The sequence below is a fragment of the Geotrypetes seraphini genome, chromosome 1 (genome assembly GCF_902459505.1).
Source record: "Geotrypetes seraphini chromosome 1, aGeoSer1.1, whole genome shotgun sequence".
NCBI classification, from domain to species: Eukaryota; Metazoa; Chordata; class Amphibia; order Gymnophiona; family Dermophiidae; genus Geotrypetes; species Geotrypetes seraphini.
The window spans coordinates 450444476-450468023 of record NC_047084.1 but is presented as its reverse complement, the minus strand read 5'-3'; the positions used below and the strand labels follow the sequence as shown (position 1 = coordinate 450468023).

The 23548-nt window shown below is 43.3% G+C and overlaps 1 protein-coding gene across 5 annotated transcripts in view; it reads left to right on the top strand.

The window, feature by feature from the left end:
- Positions 1-23548, top strand: part of ATP2B3 (ATPase plasma membrane Ca2+ transporting 3) — a 255538-nt gene that overhangs the window by 89757 nt on the left and 142233 nt on the right. For all 5 annotated transcript variants that reach the window (XM_033921090.1, XM_033921115.1, XM_033921099.1 and 2 more), the window contains exon 5: positions 18415-18540. In XM_033921090.1, the coding sequence (XP_033776981.1) occupies positions 18415-18540 (126 nt within the window). The remainder of the gene's footprint in view (positions 1-18414; positions 18541-23548) is intronic.

Genomic DNA, 23548 nt, shown 5'->3' with positions numbered 1-23548 from the left:
TTTTATTTCTGTCACATCTGAAAATCCAAGTTTGCAATGATAAGAAGATCTAAATGGTAACAAAATCTTCATTGCTTTGTTGCTCAGGTTAGGACAACTACTGCATAAAAAATAAAATTAAAATTACTTGCAGTTAGTTTTCAAGGACCAATCACATCAAAGAATGATGCTTATCTGGGCAGTTGTATCTTTATGCTCACAGACACTCATAACATTGACAGACTCTTGCATACACGACATACAGGTCATCTATTCTAGTGTATACTTATGAAAAGAATTTTTAAAAATAAAGTAAAATTCTAGAATCTCTCATGGCACACCCAGAATCTCTTAGTGCTACATCAACGAGTGCTAAGCAATTTAGAGTGTGCTAGTGATTAGCATGGACTAAATGCTAAGACGCCCATAGGAATATAACGAGTGTCTTAGCATTTAGCATGCACTAAAGCAGTTAGCGCATGCTAGAACACTTAGCACCCGTTGAAAAATTCCCCCCTGAATGTGGCAGGAAAAGGACAGAGACTTTTGATACAGAAGTTCTTATGTTTTTAAGTTGGGCCCACTGGTGAAGAAACGTATCTTACAACCTTGGACAACTCCTGTTCTACCCCCCGTCCCCGTCCCCATCCTCCTTCGGGCAATGATGATCCCAGATTCACAGACTGGTGGAGTAGGAGGCAAGAGAAGCCCAAGTGAAGGCTAGATTCACAAAGCTTACTGATTGGTTTGCGACCCCGACCCGATTCTCTAACCTCGTGGCCAATCCGATTCTGATCCACGCAATGCAAATGAGGGGAAATGAGGGGAAACGGCATGCAAAGCAAGAAGGATGTGATTCACTAAACTTTTTCAGGAACACCGACTGGGCTGGCCGCTCAATAAAGAAGCGACTGGTGGGGACCAGTCGCTCACGACCTTTCCTGCTCTCTGCCGACTTCTCCTGCCTTGCCGCCTGGACTTCTCCTGCCTTTCAGCCCCGACTTCTCCTTCCTGGCCGCCCTGACTCTCCTCTTGCTGCCCTGCGCCCCAAATCTGTCTTGCTGCCCTGACTCTCCTGTCCGTTCCCTGCAGTGCGAGCCCATGGTTTTAACCTGTGGGTTTAAAGCAGGTTAAAACCACGGGCTCACAAAGTATTTAAAAAGTTTTTTAAAAAAAATTAAAAAAAAGCAGCTCATAGCTCTGTAAGCATGCGCAGACCATCTACAGACAAAGAAGATGGTCTGCACATGCTTCAGTATCGCTCGCTAGCGATCCATGTGGTCGGTGTTCCTCCGATCGCCCCCATTTGCATGCTGATCCTTGGTGAATTCATTGGCCTGCCGTGGATCAGCCACAATCAGGCAGGTTAGTGAATCTAGCCCTTACTCACAAAAGGACTTAAAGATTTCTGATAATATGGAAGCCTTATCTCCAAGCTCTCCCGCACAGAGACAGAAACTTGATAATAAACAGGATGTGAGAGTGACTGATCTGTTGGATCTTTAAGGCTTGTCTGATGGTCCCAAAAGCACACCTTGGACTAGATTCATTAACGTGCCTGATCCACGGCAGGCCAACGAATTCACCAAAGGTCAGCATGCAAATAAGGGGGGTGATCGCAGGAACGCCCCCACAGACCACACGGATCACTAGTGAGCGATCCTGAAGCATGCACAGACCATCTTCTTTGTCTGTAGATGGTCTGTGCATGCTTACAGAGCTGTGAGCTTCTTTTTTTAATACTTCGTGAGCCCGTGGTTTAACCCGCTTTAAACCTGCGGGTTAAAACCATGAGCTCACACTGCGGGGTAAGGGCAGGAGAGTCGGGGTGGCGAGTCAGGGCAGCAAGATAGATTTGGGGTGCAGGGCAGTGACTCAGGATAGAGAGCAGGGTGGCAAGAGGAGAGTCGGGGCGGGGCGGCAAGGCAGGAGAAGTCGGGACGGTAAGGCAAGAGAAGTCCAGGCAGCTGAAAGGCAGGAGAAGTTGGCAGAGAGCAGGAAAGGTCGTGAGCGACTAGTCCCCACCAGTCGCTTCTTTTTGATTGGCCAGCCCAGTCGGTGTTCCTGAAAAAGTTTAGTGAATTGCATCTTTCCTACTTTGCATGCCGTTTCCCCTCATTTGCATGCGCGGATCGAAATCGGATCGGCCACGAGGTTAGTGAATCGGGTCAGGGTTGCAAAGGGGTCGCAAACCGATTGGTAAGCTTTGTGAATCTAGCCCCTTGTGACTCTATATAGGAAAGGAAGAGGTAAAGGAATGGAAGGGTGGGAAACGGAGAACTCTATGATAGGAAAGAGGAGGCTGAAAGAACCAAGACTTCCACTTTCAAGGTTTCTTTTGACTCATTTAGTTGCATTGGAAAGAGAGATAGGTGGGATTCCTTCTGTTGCTGGACATGAGGGTGGGAAGTGGTGGTAGGAGGATGATAAAAATATGTTGTTATGTTTCAAGTTGGCTGTTTAATTTGAAAAATCATAATAAAAATTGGTTTTCATCTAAAATATTCTCAAGAAATTGTACTTATATTCATAATGAAAGAGCTGGAAAAATCTCTCATCAACAGATGCGTGTCCCTTCTCAGTGATTAAGTTCACATCAGCAGATGCTGCTCCATGCAACTTCAGTTAGTAGACACTGCCCCAAATTCAGCCAGAAACAATATTCCTGACAAGGCCCCTATTTCGCCTGACTGGCTGCTTCAGAGAAGGGATAGTGTCTATTGATGTGAGATGTCTCCAGCTCTTTCACTATGAATGTAAGAAGCTAAAAACAGTTGCTTGAGAATATTTTGTGTGACACAGTGGATATGCTTCATGGGATGCAATGGACATGTTATATAATTGGGCTCTCATTGCTATTTCAGTTTTATGAGGCAATGAATATGGAATGTGCAGTGAGTGGAGTTTTGTATGATCTGTGATTATGCTTATTCCCAGGAAAGAATGATGTAAGATCCTCGGCTACTGCGTATTTTCACTGAGGTCTTCTCCACTTTTTTGATATTTTACAAGGACAATTGCTGGTTATATCCTTGTGTCTTTGAAATTGGAAAGTTCTCTTTATTATTATTCTTTTTCTAGTGTAGTCTTTTCTTCCCTGTTTCTTTTGTTTATCAGCATGGAGGTTGTGCCAGCTTCTGCTAAAGCATACAATTTGACCAGGGGTGCTTAAACTTTTGCATACAATAGGAAAAGAAAACTAAAAGAATTTTCATAACACTGTAATTTCTTTCCATAACCTTTCCCTGTTGTTTCAGGTTTTTTGTTGTAAATTACTTTAATACTCTCTACTATTCGCACTGCCATGCTAGGTTCCGATACTTTGCTTAAGGGACATGAAACATCTCACATTCCATAGACAATAAACCATAATAGCATTTTTTTTTAACCAAAGTGGGTTTTGTCATTGAAATTGAACAGGCTGTACAGCACCTGAGCCTGCGTCTGAGAGTATTGTTACAGAAAGTTTTAGGAGACGCTGCGCATTCTCCTGTGCTCTGACTGAAAGTGGCCATTCTGTTGGAAAACACCACATAATTTCTATTCCACCAATTCAATTTGGCATTTCCTTACTTTGAATTCTGTCTCACCTACAGCTTTCCATGAAATGCTAACCAAGCATCGTTTCTTATATTCAGTGGTATTCAGGGATTGTAGAGGCACCTTATTGCCTCCTCCGTATCACTTTTGGCATACTGAGTAAGAATTATTGGGCCTTTTTTAATTCTAGTATGGTAAGGTTTTTGCTCATTCCACATATTGGGATCAATTTGCTAAGCTGCAGCAAGATCTGGAATTAATGGACACTAATGGGAGATTTTCCCACACACTAAGTCCAGATTTGCCACAGCAGTATATTAAGACTTTTTTTTTTGTGCCACTTTTTCATTAGAATGCAGGACTTTCAGAAGCAATGTGGGAGCAATACCCCCTCCTTTTTAGGTAAGCCCTGAGTGCTTAAGTCTGAGCTATCCAGTTAGCCTGCTTTAATCAGAATGCACCAAGGGCCTCATTCCAAGTTTTCAAGTTTATTACATATTTGATATACCATCTATCAAAGATTACCTAGACCAGTGTTCTTCAACCTTTTGACACCTATGGACCGGCGGAAATAAAATAATTATTTTGTGAACCAGTACTGGTCCACAGACCGGCAGTTGAAGAACTCTGGGCTAAGTCATGGGCCAAACCCCGCCCATCTCCACCCCACCCCCATAATAGTACTAATTGTAACACCATTTTTTCCATTCATTTTTCATATATACACACACACACACACACACACAATATAATCGTATTAACAACACATAATGGCTAACCACAAAATTGAACTACACAAAGCACACTGTATACTTCTCAATATTCATTCCTACCAGAACACAGAAAAATCCATGCAAATACGGGACCAAAAACTAAAAGTACTAATATATACAAACAAATCCTATGATGCAAGACTCTGCATGCAGTACACCAGAGGAAAAGAAACAAATTAATTTCTTCCTGAACAGACGGCAGATGTAAATCAATCACTAAAAAAAAAAAAAAAAAAGCATTCCCGCTACCGTTGTTGTCTCTCTCCCTCCATGCTGTGCCTTGCCTTCTGGCTGGCCCCTTCCACCCTCCCCTCCCGGTGTTATCTATGGGCCATCTCCCTCTTCCTCAGTGCTGCAGTGCACAAAGCTGTAGGCAGCGTCCCGTGCCTCATTTGGAAGCCTTCCCTCTGACGTTGCAATGTCAGAGAGAAGGTTTCCTGTTCAGGCGCAAGATGCATGTAGGAGCCTCTGCCCACAGCTTTGTGCACTGCTGCACTGGGGAAGAGGGAGCTGGCCCAAAGACAACGCCGCATCGATCGTACCGCTGACTGGCAGCTGAAGAGCACTGTCTGGGGCCCAATGCACGTGCCGGCCCTGTGGACCTGCAGGAAATTTCTGTGGACCAGCACCAGTCCACGGACTGGTGGTTGAAGAACACTGACCTAGACGGTTTACAGTGCTAAACTTTAAAAAAGAAAAGGGAGGCATTCATAGTTAAAATATCGAGGACTGATTAGACAAAGACATATGGTAACAAAGGAGTCAGTGGGTAAGGATGAGTAAAGTACATCGAGATAAAATAAATTAAAAGGGAGGTAAAAAGGGGTGGAAATAACAATAGGATAGGGATAGCGCTTCTTAAACGCAGTTCATGGTTATTACATATGTTGCCTAAAAAACTGCCACCAACTAGTGTGGTGCTAGATCTACTTCTATAGAATCAGGCTTAGCACCGCCTAGGCTCGCATCATTGATGATGTCATCAGTGACGGGGCAGAGGTACTCAACTGCAGGAGAAAGCCGCAAAGCAGCCTGTTTAGCGTGCTGCGGCTGCCAACACTGGAGGGAGGTTTGTGCCGGTATGTGCAGAAGCGGTATGTCCCTCCCCCTCCAGTACCTGTGCAGCACTTTAAGCGGCGCATCCTCCCACGATCTTGAGTCGGCCACAGCGCTCGAGTGTGGGCCCTAACCTCGCATCCGCTCTCCTGCCTGCCACGGACCTATGGATCACGGAACACGCAGGCGGGAGTGCGCATGCGCGGCTAGCGTTTTATTATATAGGATTAATACATAATGGTAACCACAAAATTAAAAAAACCACAAAGCACACGGTATGCATAAGAAGGACGCTGTATGCTGGGAAGGAAGCTGTATACTAGGAAGGAAGCTGAAGACCAGAACGCAGAGGATAGCATTCTCGGAGATCCTGCTGGCACCCAGGGCCAATGAGAAGAGGCAGATGGAGCTGCAAACAGTCAACACGTGGATGCGGCGCTGGTGTGAGGATTCCACTTTGTGCACAACTGGACGACGTTCTGGGGGAAGAGCAAGCTAATCAAGAAGAACGGACTCCACCTCAGCAGAGACGGAATGAGGCTACATCAAGAAAGAAGTTGAGAAGTTTTTAAACTAGGAAAAAGGGGAAAGCCGACAGTCGACCAAGAGAGAGAGTCGATGGTTCAGAAACCGGTATACCTGGGATACCGTGCAGAATGATAGAGGGGAAGACTCACCAGATCACAGGCAAGACAGATCGAAAGGGACACAAGAGGGAAGGAAATGTAAGAAAGGAACAGGTCGCAAACTCAAGTGTATGTATACGAACACAAGGAGCCTAAGGAATAAGATGGGTGAATTAGAAGCTATGGCACAAAAAGATAACGTGGACATCATCGGCATCACGGAAACATGGTGGACTAAGGAAAACGTCTGGGGCACTGTGCTACCAGAATACAAACCATACCACAGAGACAGAGTGGCTCAAAAAGGTGGGGGCATTGTCATATACGTCAAAGAGGGAAATGAATCTACTGGAGAGAACACGCCACAACAGACGGATAAGTTAGAGTCTCTATGGGTCAAAATTCCGGGAACAAATGGACTGGAAACGAAGATTGGCATCTACTACTGACCCCCAGGGCAGTCCAAAGAAATTGATGGAGAAATGACGGACGAGATTAAACACAACTGCAAGGGAGGCAATGCAGTTATCTATCTGGGGATAGACTGGAACCTAGGCACCTTCGGCTGCATTAGGGAGACCAAGTTCCTGGATGCTGTAAGCCAGTGGCGTACCTAGCATATGTGACACCCGGGGCCCATCATTTTTTGGCACCACCCCCCCCCATCTGTACGAAAAACATGATTTTTAGTAACAAGCCACACGTCACAAATGAGTACCTAGGAAAAGCAGCATCTTACATATGAAGTGAGCAGTACAACATCAATACACCCATTGTAAAACTAAACAAGCCAGACTAGTACAGATCAATCCTACACCGTCAATCCTAACAAAAAACCATGTCTTTCGAACACACAGAACACAGAAAATACCTTCGCCTAGTATGGAATATGTCATCACAAACTAACCCCTCCCTCTTTTACAAAACTGTAGTGTGGATTTTAGCAACGGTGGTAACAGCTCTGACGCTCATAGAATTCTGAGTATCAGAGCTGCTACCACCACGGCTGGTGCTAAAAAACGCTCCACAGTTTTGTAAAAGGGGAGATAAAATAGAAATACATAGACAAAGGTTAAATTGAACCAGCAAGAAGCTAGACTCTGCATACAATGCAACACCACAGAAACAGTGACACATGTCTCCTAAAGCAACAAATAAATAGAAAATTTTTGTTTTACCTTTGTCTTCTCTTGTTTCTGTTTCCTCATCTTCTTGTTACTCTCTTCCTTCCATCCACTGTCTGCCATCTCTCTGCCCCTATATGGCATCTTCTCTCCTTCTATGCCCCTTCCAGAAACTGTATGCCTCCCCCTTCCATCTCTCCTTTCACCCCCATTGGTCTGGCATCTCTCTCCTCTCCTTCCCTCTCCCACACCTCTCTTCTGCAATCCCTTTCTTCCCTCATTTTCCTTTTCAGTTTATTTTCTGCATCCATCTAGATTACGTTCTTACTACCTCTCATCAATTTCCTTTTTTTACTGTCTACCTACAGCTCGCCACCTCTTTCTCTCACCTCCTCCAGTATTTCCCTAACTCAATCCTTTACCCCCATCATGTGCCCTCCTTTTATTTATCCCCTCCTTCCATCCTCTGCCCTCTTCTCTCTCTCCCTTCTCTCCACTTCCATCATCTGCCCTCTTCTCTCTCCCCCTTCTCTCCACTTCCATCATCTGCCCCTTCTCTCTCTTCCCCCCACTTCCATCACCTGCCCTCTTATCTCTCCCCCTTCTCTCCACTTCCATCATCTGCCCCTTCTCCCCACTTCCATCATCTGCCCCTTCTCTCTCTTTCCTCCACTTCCATCATCTGCCCTCTTCTCTCTCCCCCTTCTCTCCACTTCCATCATCTGCCCCTTCTCTCTCTTTCCCCCACTTCCATCATCTGTCCCCTTCTCTCAATCTCTCCATCCACCACAGTCTCATCTTTCTCCCTCACCTTTCCGATTTTGGCAACAAGATCGGCAAGGCCCCCCCCGCAACGGCACTGAGTGGCATCGGCGCCCCCACCCTCTGCGACGGCACTCAGAGGAATCGGCGCCCCCCCTGCCCTGCCACAGCACTCAAGTTCGGCCTCCTTCTCCCGGCATCAGCAGAACTTCAGATCGGCAACAGGTGCTCAGTCAAAAGCTTCCCCTGACTGAACTGCCTGGGCGGAAACAGGAAGCTGAGTCAGGGGAAGCTTTTGACTGAGCACCTGTTGCCGATCTGAAGTTCTGCTGATGCCAAGAGAAGGAGGCCGAACTTGAGTGCTGTCGCGGGGCAGGGGAGGCGCCGATGCCGCTGAGTGCCGTCTCTGGGAGGGGGGGGCGCCGATGCCGCTGAGTGCCGTCGCAGCCCAGGAATTTTCCGGACCTGTCCGGCAGTGCACCTCCCCTAAGGATGCACCCGGGGCGGACCGCCCCCCCCCCCCCCCCTTGGTACGCAACTGCTGTAAGCGATTGCTTCCTGGAACAACTTGTCAAGGAAAATACACGAGGAAATGTAATTCTGGACTTAATTTTAAATGGACTGTGAGGACCGGCACAAGGTGTAAAAGTAGAAGGGACGCTGGGAAACAGCGATCACAACATGATCCACTTCTACTTGGACACGGGCGAAACATCGGTCCAGAATGACGGCCATGGCACTTAACTTCCGGAAAGGGAATTACGAAGGGATGAGACTCATGGTGGGGAAGAAGATTAAGAAGAGGATAAGCACTGTAAAAATGTTAGAGCAAGCTTGGTCCCTTTTTAAGGACACAGTCACTGAGGCACAAAATCTCTATATACTGCATATCAATAAGAGATCCAAGAGGAAAAAGAACAAGGAACCGGCGTGGCTCACTATAGAGGTTAAGGAAGTGATCAGACAACAAGAAAACTTGTTTAAGGAATGGAAAAGGTCAAGAACGGACGAAAACTGGAATAAGCACAAACAACATCAACGCAGGTGCCATAAGGCAGTAAAAGGGGCCAAAAGAGACTACAAGGAAAAAATAGCCAAGGAGGCGAAAACTTCAAGCCATTCTTTCAATATATTAAGGGCAAATGACCCACGAAGGAAGCGGTGGGATCGTTGGATGAACATGGACTAAAAGGAGGTCAAAGCAATCGCCGACAAATTGAACACAATTTTTGCGTCTGTATTTAACGAAGATGATATACACAGCATACCGCAACCCATCAGACTATATGCTGGAAATGAAGATGGGAAACTGACAGGGTTGATGGTCAGTCTAGAAGAGATATGCAGGCAGATCGATAAGAGTGATAAATCCCCGGGACCGGATGGCATCCATCCGAGGGTTATCAAGGAACTGCTTCAACTAATAGCTAATCTGTCAAAAAAATCTGAAAAGATTCTGGAAGACTGGAAGGTGGCGAATGATACGCCGATCTTCAAAAAAGGTTTGAGGGGAGATGTGGGAAACTACAGACCAGTGAGTCTGACCTCGGTACTGGGACAGATGGTAGAGGTGTTGATAAAGGACCGCATCATTGATCACCTTGACACGGTCTGATGAGGACCAGCCAGCATGGTTTCAGCAAAGGCTGACCTTGTTTGACGAACTTGCTGCACTTCTTCGAGGGAGTAAACAGGAAGATAGACAAGGGCGACCCGGTCTACATTGTATATCTGGATTTTCAGAAGGCATTCGACAAGGTTCCGCATGAACGACTACATCGGAAAATTGCGAGTCATGGAATCGAGGGTGAAATACTCACGTGGATTAAAAACTGGCTGGAGCATAGGAAACAGAGAGTGGGGGTAAATGGACAATACTCAGACTGGAAGAGTGTCACCAGTGGGGTGCCGCAGGGCTCGGTGCTTGGACCCGTGCTCTTCAACATCTTTATAAACGATCTGGACATTGGTACGACTAGTGAGGTGATTAAATTTGTGGACGATACGAAGTTATTCAGAGTAGTGAAGACACAGGGGGATTGCGAAGATCTGCAATGTGACATAATCAAGCTCGAGAAATGGGCATCAAAATGGCAAATGAGGTTCAACAAGGATAAGTGTAAAGTGATGCATGTCGGTAACAAAAATCTCATGCATGAATACAGGATGTCCGGGGCGGTACTTGGAGAGACCTCCCAGGAAAGAGACTTGGAGACTTGGGAGTTCTGATCGACAAGTCGATGAAGCTGTCTGCGCAATGTGCGGCAGCGGCGAAAAGGGCAAACAGAATGCTAGGAATGATAAAGAAAGGGATCATGAACAGATCGGAGAAGGTTATTATGCTGCTGTACCGGGCCATGGTGCGCCCTCACCTGGAGTACTGTGTCCAGCACTGGTCAACGTACATGAAGAAGAGCACGGTACTACTTGAAAGGGTCCAGAGAAGAGCGACTAAGATGGTTGAGGGTGGAGAAGTTGCCGTACAGCGAAAGATTAGAAAAACTGGGCCTCTTCTCCCTCAAACAGAGGAGATTGAAAGGGGACATGATCGAAAAATTCAAGGTACTGAAGAGAATAGACTTAGTAGATAAGGACAGGTGGTTCACCCTCTCCAAGGTAGGGAGAATGAGAGGGCACTCTATAAAATTGAAAGGGGATAGATTCCTTACAAATGTAAGGAAGTTCTTCTTCACCCAGAGAGTGGTAGAAAACTGGAACGCTCTTCCAGAGTCTGTCATAGGGGAGAACACCCTCCAGGGATTCAAGACAAAGTTAGACAAGTTCCTGCTGAACCGGAACATATGCAGGGGGGGCTAGTCTCAGTTAGGGCACTGGTCTTTGACCAGAGGGCCGCCAAGTGAGCGGACTGCTGGGCACGATGGACCACTGGTCTGACCCAGCAGCGGCAATTCTTATGTTCTTATGGCATGGAAGTCCATATAGTTTCTTATACAAGGAGGGGATTTTCATATTATTTGCTTATTTCCCCATTTGCCTTTAACTTTAGCAAGTCAGGATAGTTTGTATTTAATTATTTTAGTACTTGACCTGTCACAAATGCCTATATGGCCTGTCAAGTTGTTAACTTCATTAATCATCGAGGCTCAGTTCTTCAGACTGTAGGTAGGAGTGAAATATTATGTGCTGTGTTGTGGTTAGTTATCAGTAGCATTCTGTATAGATTTTGAGTTGAATGGCTCTTAATTTAGTCTACAAACTTTTATTTTGGACCCAAAATATTGAGTTGTACCAAAAAGGTAGTCCTACAGTATCAGCATGAGCTATCATCATAAATCAGGATCTGAAAAACATTGAGAGAATAAAAAATGTGATTAAAAAGCTAAAAGTGAACAGCAGTCTCTTCAGAGCTTATGATTTTCAGTTGCAATAAAGAAGACATATTAAGAATAAATCAGTTGGCTGAGTTTTTACCCTGTGCTTGCTGCAGTCTAAATTTGTCTGCAATCCATGCAGCAGAAAGCAGTCCTCAGGTTGTGATGTTTTTCAGAGTTGTTGAAAAGTTATATTCCCTTTTCAACTCAAGTCCTCAAAGATGGGAAATACTTATGAAAAGCATCAATGAGTCATTGCATGGAATATCTGACACCCATTGGTCTTCAGGGGTTGGAAGCATACATCCTACAGCTGCACATCTGCCAGAATGCACTTGAAGAAATGGAAAGTTTAAACATTACAGCTGAGACTAAATTTGAAATTGATGGATTGCAGACATATTTGAAATGATTTCAATATGTCCTTGTGTGCTGTCTCTGGTTTTAGGTTTTGAAGTGAAATACATATAATTTAATAAGCGTACCCCCCCCCCTCCTTTTTCAAAACTGTTGCATGGTTCAGAGCGCCTGCCAAGATGGTAATATCTCCAACCCTCGGAGTTGTTACCACTGCAGCCAGCGCTAAAAACCACACTACAGTTTTGTAAAAATGGGGGTTAGCTTGTGTTACTCTTATGCTTAGCCTTGGGTGGGGGCAAATCTTTCCAACATGTTTAACCCTAGGGCTTCTTCATGGAAGTCCCCTGAATTAAAGAACCACAGTTAGCGCTATATTTAGAATGTTGCTTCTCATATATAACTCTACTTGCAATTTTAAATTTCTCTTACCCTAATATTTTGCAACATGCCATCCCGATTCGTGTGTTATATCAATTTCGCTTAGTTTTATCCTCCCATATAATCTATGTCAGCTGATCTACCCCAGCGAATCACTGTGTTAAACCAGGGACATCCACTCGATCTCCTGAACACCATAGGGTGTTACAGTGTTCAAAGTGAATATCCATTTTTTCTCTTTAAAATTCAGTCGTCTTGCATAGCGTCCACCCACCCACTCTTCATTCACTCCATCAATCACTCTCCAACATATATCTTCCACAGTATGAGATGAAGTTTTCCAATGTTGTACCAAAGGAGCTTGCTGAACCTCATTAAGTAACTATTCTGGATTTGTGCTCATTTAATCTAATATGTATTGGTCTACTGCTCCACCACATGTAAATTAGCTTACAAGGACAAATTATTGCAGTTTTACAAGATGTGTTATTCTTTGCCTTCATGTAATTTTTCTACCTGGTCCTCTCCATTCATTCCCCTCAATGGTTGTATCACACCATTGGCAATTTCTACATTTCAAATGTTGTCTGTCCATATCCTCTTCAATGGATCTTTCATATCTATATTTGGCCAAAAACCTCTTTTGTATGCAACCACAGGAAAATCATTCAAAATTCCTGGAATCAATTGTCGTATATGCCAGTGGGTTTTCATACTGTTTATCAAATCATTTGACTGGAGATAATAGGGGATCACACAGGCCAATTATTCTTCCTCCTCTTTTTTTTGTTCTTGCAAAAGTAACTCCCGATTGGCGAACATGGCCCTTAGATATGCTCTCCAAGAAATCTTATTGGATATCCTCTTTGTGACATTTTTTCAATATTCTTGACTGCTCAAAAAAATCACATTCATCTGTATATATCCTATGGAGTCTCAAGAATTAGCTAACTGGCAGATTCATTTTCATGGATGATAGCTATGAAATTGTAACAATGTGTTTCTTTCCACAGGTTATTGATATACAGTAGTTTTTTTAAACGTCCATGATTTTTTTTTTGTAATAAGTTAAGGTAAATTGTAAATTGCTATAAGTTAAGGTAAATTGTAAATTTGGATATAATGAGTTCAACCATTGGGTGAACTCCAATGATTTTTCCATACCATACCACATAAAAAATAATATTATCTAAATAGCTCATTCATAAGATGACAGAAGAAGGATAAACTAGATGTTTTGGCCCTTAGTACATCTATCCTTTTTGGTCATTTTCAAATACTAAGATGTCCAAATGAAAAACGGACAAAAATAAGCTATTGGGATGTCTAAGCAGCCAGTATTCTTAGCAAATTGGCTGCATAGACATCTGAGCAGAGCAAAAGGCACTCTAAGGGGTACTGCAGTGAATGTCACATTTAAAAGTCCCAGGAACACATCACTATAACCTGCTTATATTGTATGATGAGCCCTCCAATACCCACCCAAAACTTACTGTACCCATCTGTACACCACAACAATAGCCCTCATGCCTGCAGGTGTCATCATTATGTAGGTACAGTAGGTTTAGGGAGGGTTTTGGAGGCTCACAATACAATATTAGCAGGTTATAGTGACATGTACCTAGGACATTCACTGCAATCCCCCTTAGAGTGCCCCTCTGCTCTACTCTGCTTTACTCTGCTCTGCTTTACTTCTTTTCCGTTTTTGGACCATACATTAAAGAGTTGGTCAATTCTAGCCTATCATCAGGCTCCTTACCCAAGTCTTGGAAGCAATCCATAATTTATCCAATTGTTAAAGACCACGTCCATAATTTATCCAATTGTTAAAGACACGTCCAACTATCGTCCCATTGCTAACATACCATTCATAGCTAAACTGACTGAAAAATTGTCTTTCTTCAAATATCTGACTTTATCGAGAAAACAAAAGCCCTACACCCTAATCAAACTGGTTTTCGTCATCATCACTCCACTGAACTTTCTTTACTGGGATTAACTACAAAAATTCTCTACCATCTTGACCATCACCAATCAGTTCTGCTCATTTCCTTAGACCTTCCATCTGCCTTCGATACCATAAATCACAGTTTATTACTATCCCGTCTTCAGGAAATAGGTGTAACAGGTCAAATCATAGACTGGTTCACCTCCTACTTTTCTGATAGATCATCCAAGATTATCTTTAACAACTCATCTTCTGAACCTTCATCTACTGAATACGGTATTCCGCAAGGCTCTATCTTGTCTCCATTACTTTTCTATCCCCTCTTCTGACAGTCGGTCAATCTATTGGCTTTACCACCTTTGCATATGCCGATGACGTGCAATTAATTCATCCTATTGACCTGAATAACTTCGGGGATGTCGTTTCCATTAATCAAAAACTCGAAAAAATTAAATCATTGTTGGATTCAAATAAGTTATCACTCAATGTCAATAAATCGAAACTAATGATCTTTCCCTTTAAAGAGGGATTAACTCTTCAGGCCCCTCTGAAAATCAAATCGCTTTCAATTAAAGTTGTATCTACTCTAAAGCTTTTGGGAGTTACCTTCGACTACATATTTTCCTATCACAATCACACCGTCTCAGAATGATAAGGTCTCTTGCTAAACTGCTCGATCCCTCATCGTTGAACACACTAATTCACTCTTTGGTTATTTCCTGCATAGATTATTGTAATGCCCTCTATAAGGGCATTACCAAAAAGGAATTAAGACGCCTTCAGATAATACAGAATACTGCTATTAAGATCATTTATGGCGCAAAGAAGTATGACCATGTCTCTCCCCTTCTAATCGACGTTCATTGGCTGCCTGTCGAGCACAGAATTAGTTACAAAATTTTACTGTTAACCCTTACTACGCGTTCCAATAACCAACCCGAATTCATTGATAGACTCCTTATTCCATATCAACTTGCTAAATTGCTCCGATCTACATCACAAAACCTTCTTGTTGTACCATCTTTGAAACTAATCAATACGCTGAGATCTAATAACTTTGCCGTCACTGCACCTTCCCTATGGAATTCATTGCCCAATCACTTACGAGCAGAAACCTCGATAAAGCAGTTTAAAGCAAAACTCAAAACATTTTTATTTGAGGATGCTTTTGGATAAAACTGTCCTTTTTAGGACTAAATCATCAGTAGTCCCTTTCCCCACCTATTGTTTTAACCCTTAAGTGTGCTTTATTATAATTATTGTAATTCAACCCTACTTCCCAAATTATGTGTAGTCAGTATATGTGTCCTATGCTAAAAATCTACTAACCTAGTATAGTACTGTATAATATTTTAACACCAATTTTTATTTGTGTTTTAAAAGCTTTCTTTTATTAAGGCTGTACACCGCTTAGAAATTTGAATTAGCGGTATAAAAAATGTTTTAATAAACTTGAAAACTTGAAACCCAGCTGTCTGTGTGACCATCTGAAGCTGCAAAACAAGTTGGAATTTACTGGGAGGCGTTTTCACATCTTTGGATGGTGGGAGGGGGGTCGGTGTCTACTGGGGGAGTAAGGGGGAGGGGTTAACCTTAATCTGGTCAGTTGGGTACCTTTTTGACCCTTATTCATTTTTAAAACAGGTCTAACTCTAAACATCTATATGATGCCCTGGACGTTTTGTTAAAAGTTTAATTTTCTCTGTAGAATGTCCAATGCTATGTACGCCCAATACATACCTCTAACATGCCCCCTTGGTATTAATAGCACTATGTAGATTGCATCTCTTGAACAATCTTGTTGAGTATTACTTATTATTATACTTTTCACATACTGTGTATGAAGCTCATATCACTCTTGTACTATGTATGGAATATACTATCTGATGTGGTGGTTTTATTTGTCCCTTCTGTTGTACACTTGGTTTTCTGTATCTTACTATTAAAATAATAAAACTTGTTGAACTTAAAAAAAAGAAAAAAAGATTTATATGCCCACTTGGACATTTTGACTAGTAAGACATCCAAGTGCCAGTAAAAACGAATTTGTTTAACCGATTTGCATCCTAAGAAATTTGTTAGTTTTTCACTTCTTCCATTCTGTAAGCTTGTATTCGATGTCTTTGTGTGGTGCTGATTTCCAGCTCCTCTTGTTGTAAACCGCCTCAAACTTTCATGGCTTTGGCGGTATATAAGAATAAAATTATTATTAGATATTTTTTTGAAAATGACCCCCTTACTGTACCTGAATGTAACTCATTTGCAGCTGCAATTGGAAAAACCGTGATCCAAATAAATAAATACTCTCTCTTGAATGGAACTGAATATCACTACTATCTGCATAGTTTGTGGCCTCTCCTCCAGAACATCTCTAGCCTCACCTCCCCCTATGTAGGTAATTTTGGACTGGATGTTGAGATATGCAGCCAAAGTTATGAACTGGCCACTGCTGAATATTCAGAACAAAGGACTTACTGTATGTGGTAGCACTCGATGCTAATGCATAAGTTCTGTTCAGTGTCAATCCTAGTGTTTCCTGCTCAGAATTTTGAAGACCTCTATCATATCCCCCCTCCACTGTCACTTCTCCAAGCTGAAGAGTCCTGACCTCTTTAACCTTTCCTCATATGAGAGTTGATTCATCTCGTAATCATTTTGGCTGCCCTTCCCCTGTACCTTTCCAATTGCTCTGTACCTTTTCTGAGTAGATTTGCCAACGAGCCAGTTTTTAACTGGCCTGGTTGATATATGACACAGCACAAGGATCAATGATGAGTACAGCCAGCAGGAGTTATATTACTCTGCTGGTATTCTGAAGATCCTGCTGCAGTCAATTATACTTTAATATGCACTTTGGTATTGTTTAAGTTACGGTAAGTTATTTCACAATTACTATTTTATAAATGGCATCCAAATTGGAATGCTGTGTATAGAATAGCGCTGAGTGTGGATTTTTTTGGGTGCCCAAATTTCAGTCCTGGGCCTGACGATCTCTTCAGTAATGTGGCAAAGTCACCGATATTTGTGCTGTGGAGCAGTGATACTCACTGAGGGTCCTTGAGAGCCACAGCCAGGTTAGGTATTCAGGATACCCCAAATTAATATGCATGAAATTGATTTGCATGCCTCCATTGTATACAAATTTATCTCATGCATATTCATGGCAGTATCCTGAAAACTTGATCTGTTTGCAGTCTTCAAGGACTGTTATAGAGAGTAGGGTGCAATCAGTGTCTTTATCCTTACCTTAGAGCATCTAGATGAATATATGGATTTAATAATATCACATCTGTTTTTCCCAGACTCCAGATTCCAGTAGTAAGGTTGAGAATGGAGCCCCAGATTTATGTAAAAGCTCTTTAAAGTCATTTTTTTGTGTTTAATTTTTTTATATACCATGTGCAAGCCTGAAAGCTGTCAAAGCAGTGTATATTCAGGTACAGTAGACCTTGATTAATTTTGTTTGGCTCAAAAAGTCAACCCCAAATATTAGCTAGGATATATGAGCTCTCTCAGCCTCCCATTGTCCATACTAAAGTTGAAGAGGTTTGCTGCCACACCTTTAGAGCTTGATTTAATAAGGATATTTTCTTATCAGGGTTGATTGACAATATGGGCAACCGGGCAGTGCCCAAGGACCCAGAGCAGTTGTGTTCCCAGTGCTTCCCACCAGCTGTCTGCCACCTAGCTTGTTGCCTGTTCTCTAACGTGTCCCGCCCCCTTTTGATGTAATTTCCTACTTCACAAGGGGAGGATACAGCAGAGAGTAGGCTGCAAGCTCCGTGGCTAACAACTGATGGGAAGCTCTGTTGCTGTCACTGGAGGAAAAGGTGGCCAGGAGCCTTATTGCCTGTGAGTCCGCTCCTGTTTCTATTCATTGTTTATAAGAAATATGTCTTAGTAAATCAGGTCCTTAACATGCTTTTTCTTCACCTCTTCCCATGCCTCCAATCTCCACCAATCTCTCTCTCTTCCAGTTTCCCCACCCTGTCCTCACCGGTCTCCCTCTTGCTTTCACCCTCCAACTTTGGCCTTTTCCCAGTAGTTTCCCTCTCACTGTTTTTCTTGGTCTTTCCATCCAATCCCCAGGTCTCTCTCTCAACCCCTAAATGTAATCCCAATCAGTCTCGCTCTCTCTCACAATGGGTTGGAATCACATGACTGTCTGAACTTCTGTGTTGGTCTCAAGTCTCGTTAGACTCTAAGACAGGCATGAAAGTTTAGGCACTGCCTTGCTCAAGCTCACCGAGAGTCGCAGGGAACCTGACTGGAAGAGAACAGTTGTTCCAGGCGTGGTGGCATCAGCAAGGAAATACATTCAGGGCAGGAAAAAACTAGGTGTCACGGCAAAACTTCTAAATGCCATAGCAGCTGATGTCCAGGAATTGTTTAGTTCTACAATACATTATGGACACTTTCCCAGGGATTGTTTTTTTCTTTTTACAAGCTTGTTAATCAATATCTATAAAGAAAAATATAATCGGTGGATTGGAGAGAAATTTACCCTTTCTCTTTTACTCTTGTTCTGCTGTGCAGGCACTCATGTCATGGAAGGATCTGGTAGGATGGTGGTGACAGCTGTCGGTGTGAACTCGCAGACAGGAATCATCTTCACACTACTGGGGTCTGGTGGGGAGGAGGAGGAGAAGAAGGACAAGAAAGGTAAATGCCAAAAGCAATCCTCTTGCTCTCCTCACTCCTTAACATCGCAATTTCTGATCTCATGTTCCCCTGTGCATCTGGAATTCTACACCACCACCTAGACTTCCATCCTGCAGAGATCCCTAGCCTCATAAATCTGTTGACTAGCTGGAACTCTTAGTCCTATATGAGCACATTCATCTCGTGCTTTATTTCACCTCTCTGTCCTCCCCCCTCCAAAAAAAAGTTGAAGCCAGTTTGAGGAAGTGGATATGGATATTTGCCTATGTGTCCCTGGAGACACCCCATTTGCTGATTCACAGAAGAGCAGAGAGATGGCACAAACTGTTTTCAGCTGCTGTTGTCCCTGTTGGCTCATCTCCCATCATGTCCCCTTGCCCGTATCATCAATACAAAGAGTTAAGGCAAGCAAAAGCAATTGAACCATAAGATCCATACAAGAAAAGCTACCAGTTTGTATTAGGTTGCAGTTTACTGTGACAAATCCTAGTTCTCTTCCCTCAGGCTTTCCTGCAAAACACCTGGAAATTTCTTCTCGGTGTGCAAACCTTAACTCCTCTTCTGTAACTCTCTAGGATAATGCAAGGATTTGCTGCAGACAGAGCTTTTATTGGAAATCTTCAAAGGAACTTCTTCAAAATACAGTTAATCAGAAAACAAACCCCCCTATAAAATCCCAGATTCTAAAAAACAGAAAAACAAAAAAAAACCCAAAAATAAAAAAAGAAGAAAACTCAACATTCATCCACCAGTCACACCACATACACCTCCCCCCCCCCCTCCCTCAGGAGCTCTGTAGATCCTGGCAAGAGGCAAGGAGCTAGGCCTCAAAGTTCTGTGGTCTGGGATCTGTTGGGGGATTGTGTGTGTGCTCTGTCCTCAGTAATCATGGTTTCTAGTAAAGCAAAAATAAAGAGGTGAGAGAGCCAGATAGGGTAGGGAGGGAGGTGGGGATCAATGATGGTAGCTTTGGTGATGGCTAGGAAAGGCCGTTTTGGACAAAGAGAAAGAAGTAGGACAGAGTAGAAAAATGGAGATTGACAGAGATAAAAGGAGGGAGGAAGGGATTCAAGGCAGGATGAGAAGACCCAATGAGGGCTGTGATATTTTCATGTGCGGGTCCAGAAGAGTGGAATAAACTCCCAGGTTACATATGCCGGCAAGGGAATCTTACTTCATTTAAACAGGTGAAACATCATCTGTTCTGTCAGATGAAATATGGGTGCTAAGAGAGAAGACAATGCAGTTATACAACTTGAATGTAAAAATGATATAAAGAGACAGGGGTTTAAAGTTTCAAATTTTATTAAAAATTTGATACAATCGCACATCAATTTAAACAATACAGACAATTTAATCTGAACAAAAATTTTGAAACAATATTAAATGAATAAGACTATACTAACATGAGGCGAAAGGTATATGGGTAGGAAATACAATTGCGATATTAAAGGAGAACAATTAAGCGAAGAACAAGAGGTTCAGGGTTACAGAAAATTGTTTCTAATGAAAATTGAAAATCAGTTTGAAAATGGGCAAATCTCATGTATTGAAAGCTTCTTTAAATAAATGACTATTGAGATGGCCTTTAAAACGGTCTAGATTTTTTTCTCCTCTCAGTAAGATGGGCAACATGTTCCAGAGCTGAGGAGCAACTACAGAGAAAATGTCCTGGCGTTTAGTATCGATTATTCTTAATGATGGAATAGTTAGCAATCTAAAGTCTGTCGATCTAAGAGTGCAAGAGGACTTGTAAGGAATTAAATATTTTTCTTTAAATTGGGGGGTTTTAGTTTGTAATGTTTTGTAGGTTAAGAAAGAAATTTTGTAAAAAAAAATCCTGTATTTTATTGGAACCCAATGTGCCTTTTGTAACAGAGGAGTTACATGGTCAAATTTATTAGAATTCGTAATGAGATGGGTGAGTATTTGTGGCACGTGAGTAAGTTTTGTATGTGAGGGTGGGGTGGATTGTTTTTGATGTGTATTTTATGTAGGATAAGATAGTTAAGGTAAGTCCGTGCCTGCATGTATGTGTTTTGTAATATGTGCAATGCATTTTTGTGCTTTTTTTTTTTTTTTTTTTTTACTATGTATGTGTTTTTAGAACCGGCTTTGTATAAAGCAGGATATAAATAAAAACCATTAACCCCAAAGGAGGGCTGAGGGAACAAGAACGAGGGTGAGAGAAATAGAAAGACAAACAAAGAAACTGAGTAAATAAAAACCATAGCATGGATCTTACATATCATCCGGGACTATGTTGAGGCATAGCTGATGTGGAGCAGAGAAAAGGGTTGTGCAGGGGGGAGGGGAAGGCAACATTGTACTAGGACTCCCAGTCTAAAATGACAGCAAGAAACAAGTCCAGGACTCAGCAATTTGGGGGAGAGAAGTGTCCGACACAGACCTCGCTGAGCTTTGCGGCTCTTTAACTTCTCTGCTTTATTATTATTGAAATTCTGCTCATGCCAGCCAAATTATGTGGTTCTCTAAGAGCTCATAAGGGAATATTTTGGATAACTCATACTCTGTATCACAGGACTTTTGTGTGTTTAGCTATGTGTACACCAAATTTTTCACCTAGGGCTGGGGCAAAATTTATGCAGTTTGAAAACTGTAAAATAAAATAAAATATGGGAAAATATTAAAAAATATATATATTCATTCATTAAATATTTAATATAAAATGTGAAGTGCTCAGAATCCAATTCTCCTGCAGATGAGCTGCAAAAGACTCAATTAGGGACCATCACCACACTCCACTATCCCTTTCATCAACCAAGGAGGTGCCTTAAGTGCCTGGGCCAATCAGGACCTTAGGCCCCTCCCCGGTGCATCCCAGGATGCACCGTGGAGGGGAAGGCCTGGTGGCCAGAGGGAATAGGCATCCCTCCAACCATCCGAACTACAGAAGGTACTGGGGAGTGTCTGGGGGGGTGCCGGGGGGTGGGGTTCAGGTCTGGGGGGTGGTGTCATGGGTTCAGGGGGAGGGGGGCTGCTGACAGGAGGGAGTGGGGATCCCTCCTGCCGCAGACAGCATCTGGGGTGGCAGCAGGAGGGAATGGGCATCCCTTCTGCTGGCTGACTTGTGGTGAGGTTTGGGGGTTCCCTGCCGCAGCTGCTCAGCTGATCACAGCAGGGAGATTTTATTGTGGTGATCAGCTGAGCAGCTGCATCTAGTTGAAATGTAGGCCAACATTTTAATGGCCTACACTTCAGGCGCCTATCGCAGCCCTAGGGAGATGCTGCTTAAGCTTGCCCAAGGTCACTTTCAAGGGAAACCACATCCACACCCAACCATGGGCGAGCTTAAGCGTCCCTGGGTGCCTCACTTCACCTGCGACAGACGCCTGTAGCTTAGGCAGTCTGCCTCAGATTAATTTTTTTTATTTATTTTTTACAAAACGTGCATCCCAATTGGCTGGTTAGACAGTGGTAGGATGCCGTTTATAGAATTTGCCTCAAAATGTTAAAATTTATGGTGATGCTGCAGTGACCATGAAGTTGGTTTACAAGTGGTTCTAGTGATTTTGTAATGGTTGTGAATCGGTTGAAGACAAGGAAAGATCGGGATGTCCTTTGTATGTTATAAAATAAGCACCTAGCACTTGCACACATATATGCCAATAAGTTGTGTCAATCACGTGCATAAGTACTATTAATCTATATCTTATGTGCACAATCGGTACCTATTTGTATGCGCCAATTAATGCTCTTCACATTTTCTCCATGTCATTATAAAATACAAGCTCCTCAACTTAGTTCTGCACTCGAATGGCAGGAACTTTTGTGTTACTTTTTCAGTCATACTGGACTAGCCCTGAACCATATCAACCTAACTGCCAGTACCCATGCCCCAAAATTCAGCAAGATGAAGATGGGTGACAGTGCCCCAAAAGCGCCACACAGTCACGCAGCTTAGAGGGAACACTTCATGGGTACTATATTTTTTATTAAATAAGAACATAAGAGTTGCAGTTCCCTACCTCCCTCCTACTGCCATCCTGGCCACTTCTACTGTTTCTCTAAATGAGTTTGCCTCACTCCCCACCAGCTTCACTCACATTCTCAGTATGATCAGCTGCTGGCTCTGCCCCAGAACCAGAAGAGAATGTCAGAGGGGTGCAGCTGTGCAGACTGAGGCTGTGATTGTGACCCCGCAGGAGAGTGAGGTAGGCTGTTTTGCCACTGCTGTTGCTCGTTTATAGAAGCAGTGGCTGGGGTGGTCATGGGAGGTAGGAGGGGAAGTGCTACTCTTGGTGTGTCGCACAAAAAAGCAGCAGCAGCTGGGTGTCAGGTGGGGAAGAGACAGGAGGGAGATCTGATGAAAGGGGGAGGAGGTGAGAGAGAGGAAGGCACTGAATGGAAAGAGACAGGGGAATGATGCTGTATGGAAGGTGGGGAAACACTAGGAGATAGCGATAGAAAGGGAGAGAGGGGGGACAAATGTTTTATAGAAGGGGATGGGGAGAAAGAGGGCAAATGCTAGATGGAAGAGGGGAGAGAAAGAGGGCAGCTGGTGTGGGGAAGAGATAAAATGGGAGATGATGGAAGGGGGAAGTGAAAGGGGAGATGCTGGATAGAGGTAGGGGGAAGAGACAAGAGAGGTGGCTGACACTGAATGGAAGGGGGAAACAGACAGGAGGAAAATGTGGATGGAAGGGAGGAAGAGGGGGAAGAAGCTGTATAGATGAAGAGAAACAGAAGCCTAGATGGAAGAGGGAAAAGACAGAAGGGAGATGTGATGAAAGGGGGAGAAGGTGAGAGCGAAGAAGATGCTGAATGGAAAGAGAGAGGGGGCTGATGCTGTATAGAAGGGGGGAGATACTGATGGAAAGGGAGAGAGGGGCAGATGCTTTATAGAAAGGGATGTGGAGACATAGGGTAGATTGTGGGTGGAAGAGGGGAGAGAAAGAGGGCAGATACTGGATGGAAGAGGGGAGAGAAAGAGGGCAGATGGTGTGGGGAAGAGACAAATGTGGGAGATGGAATGGAGAAGTGAAAA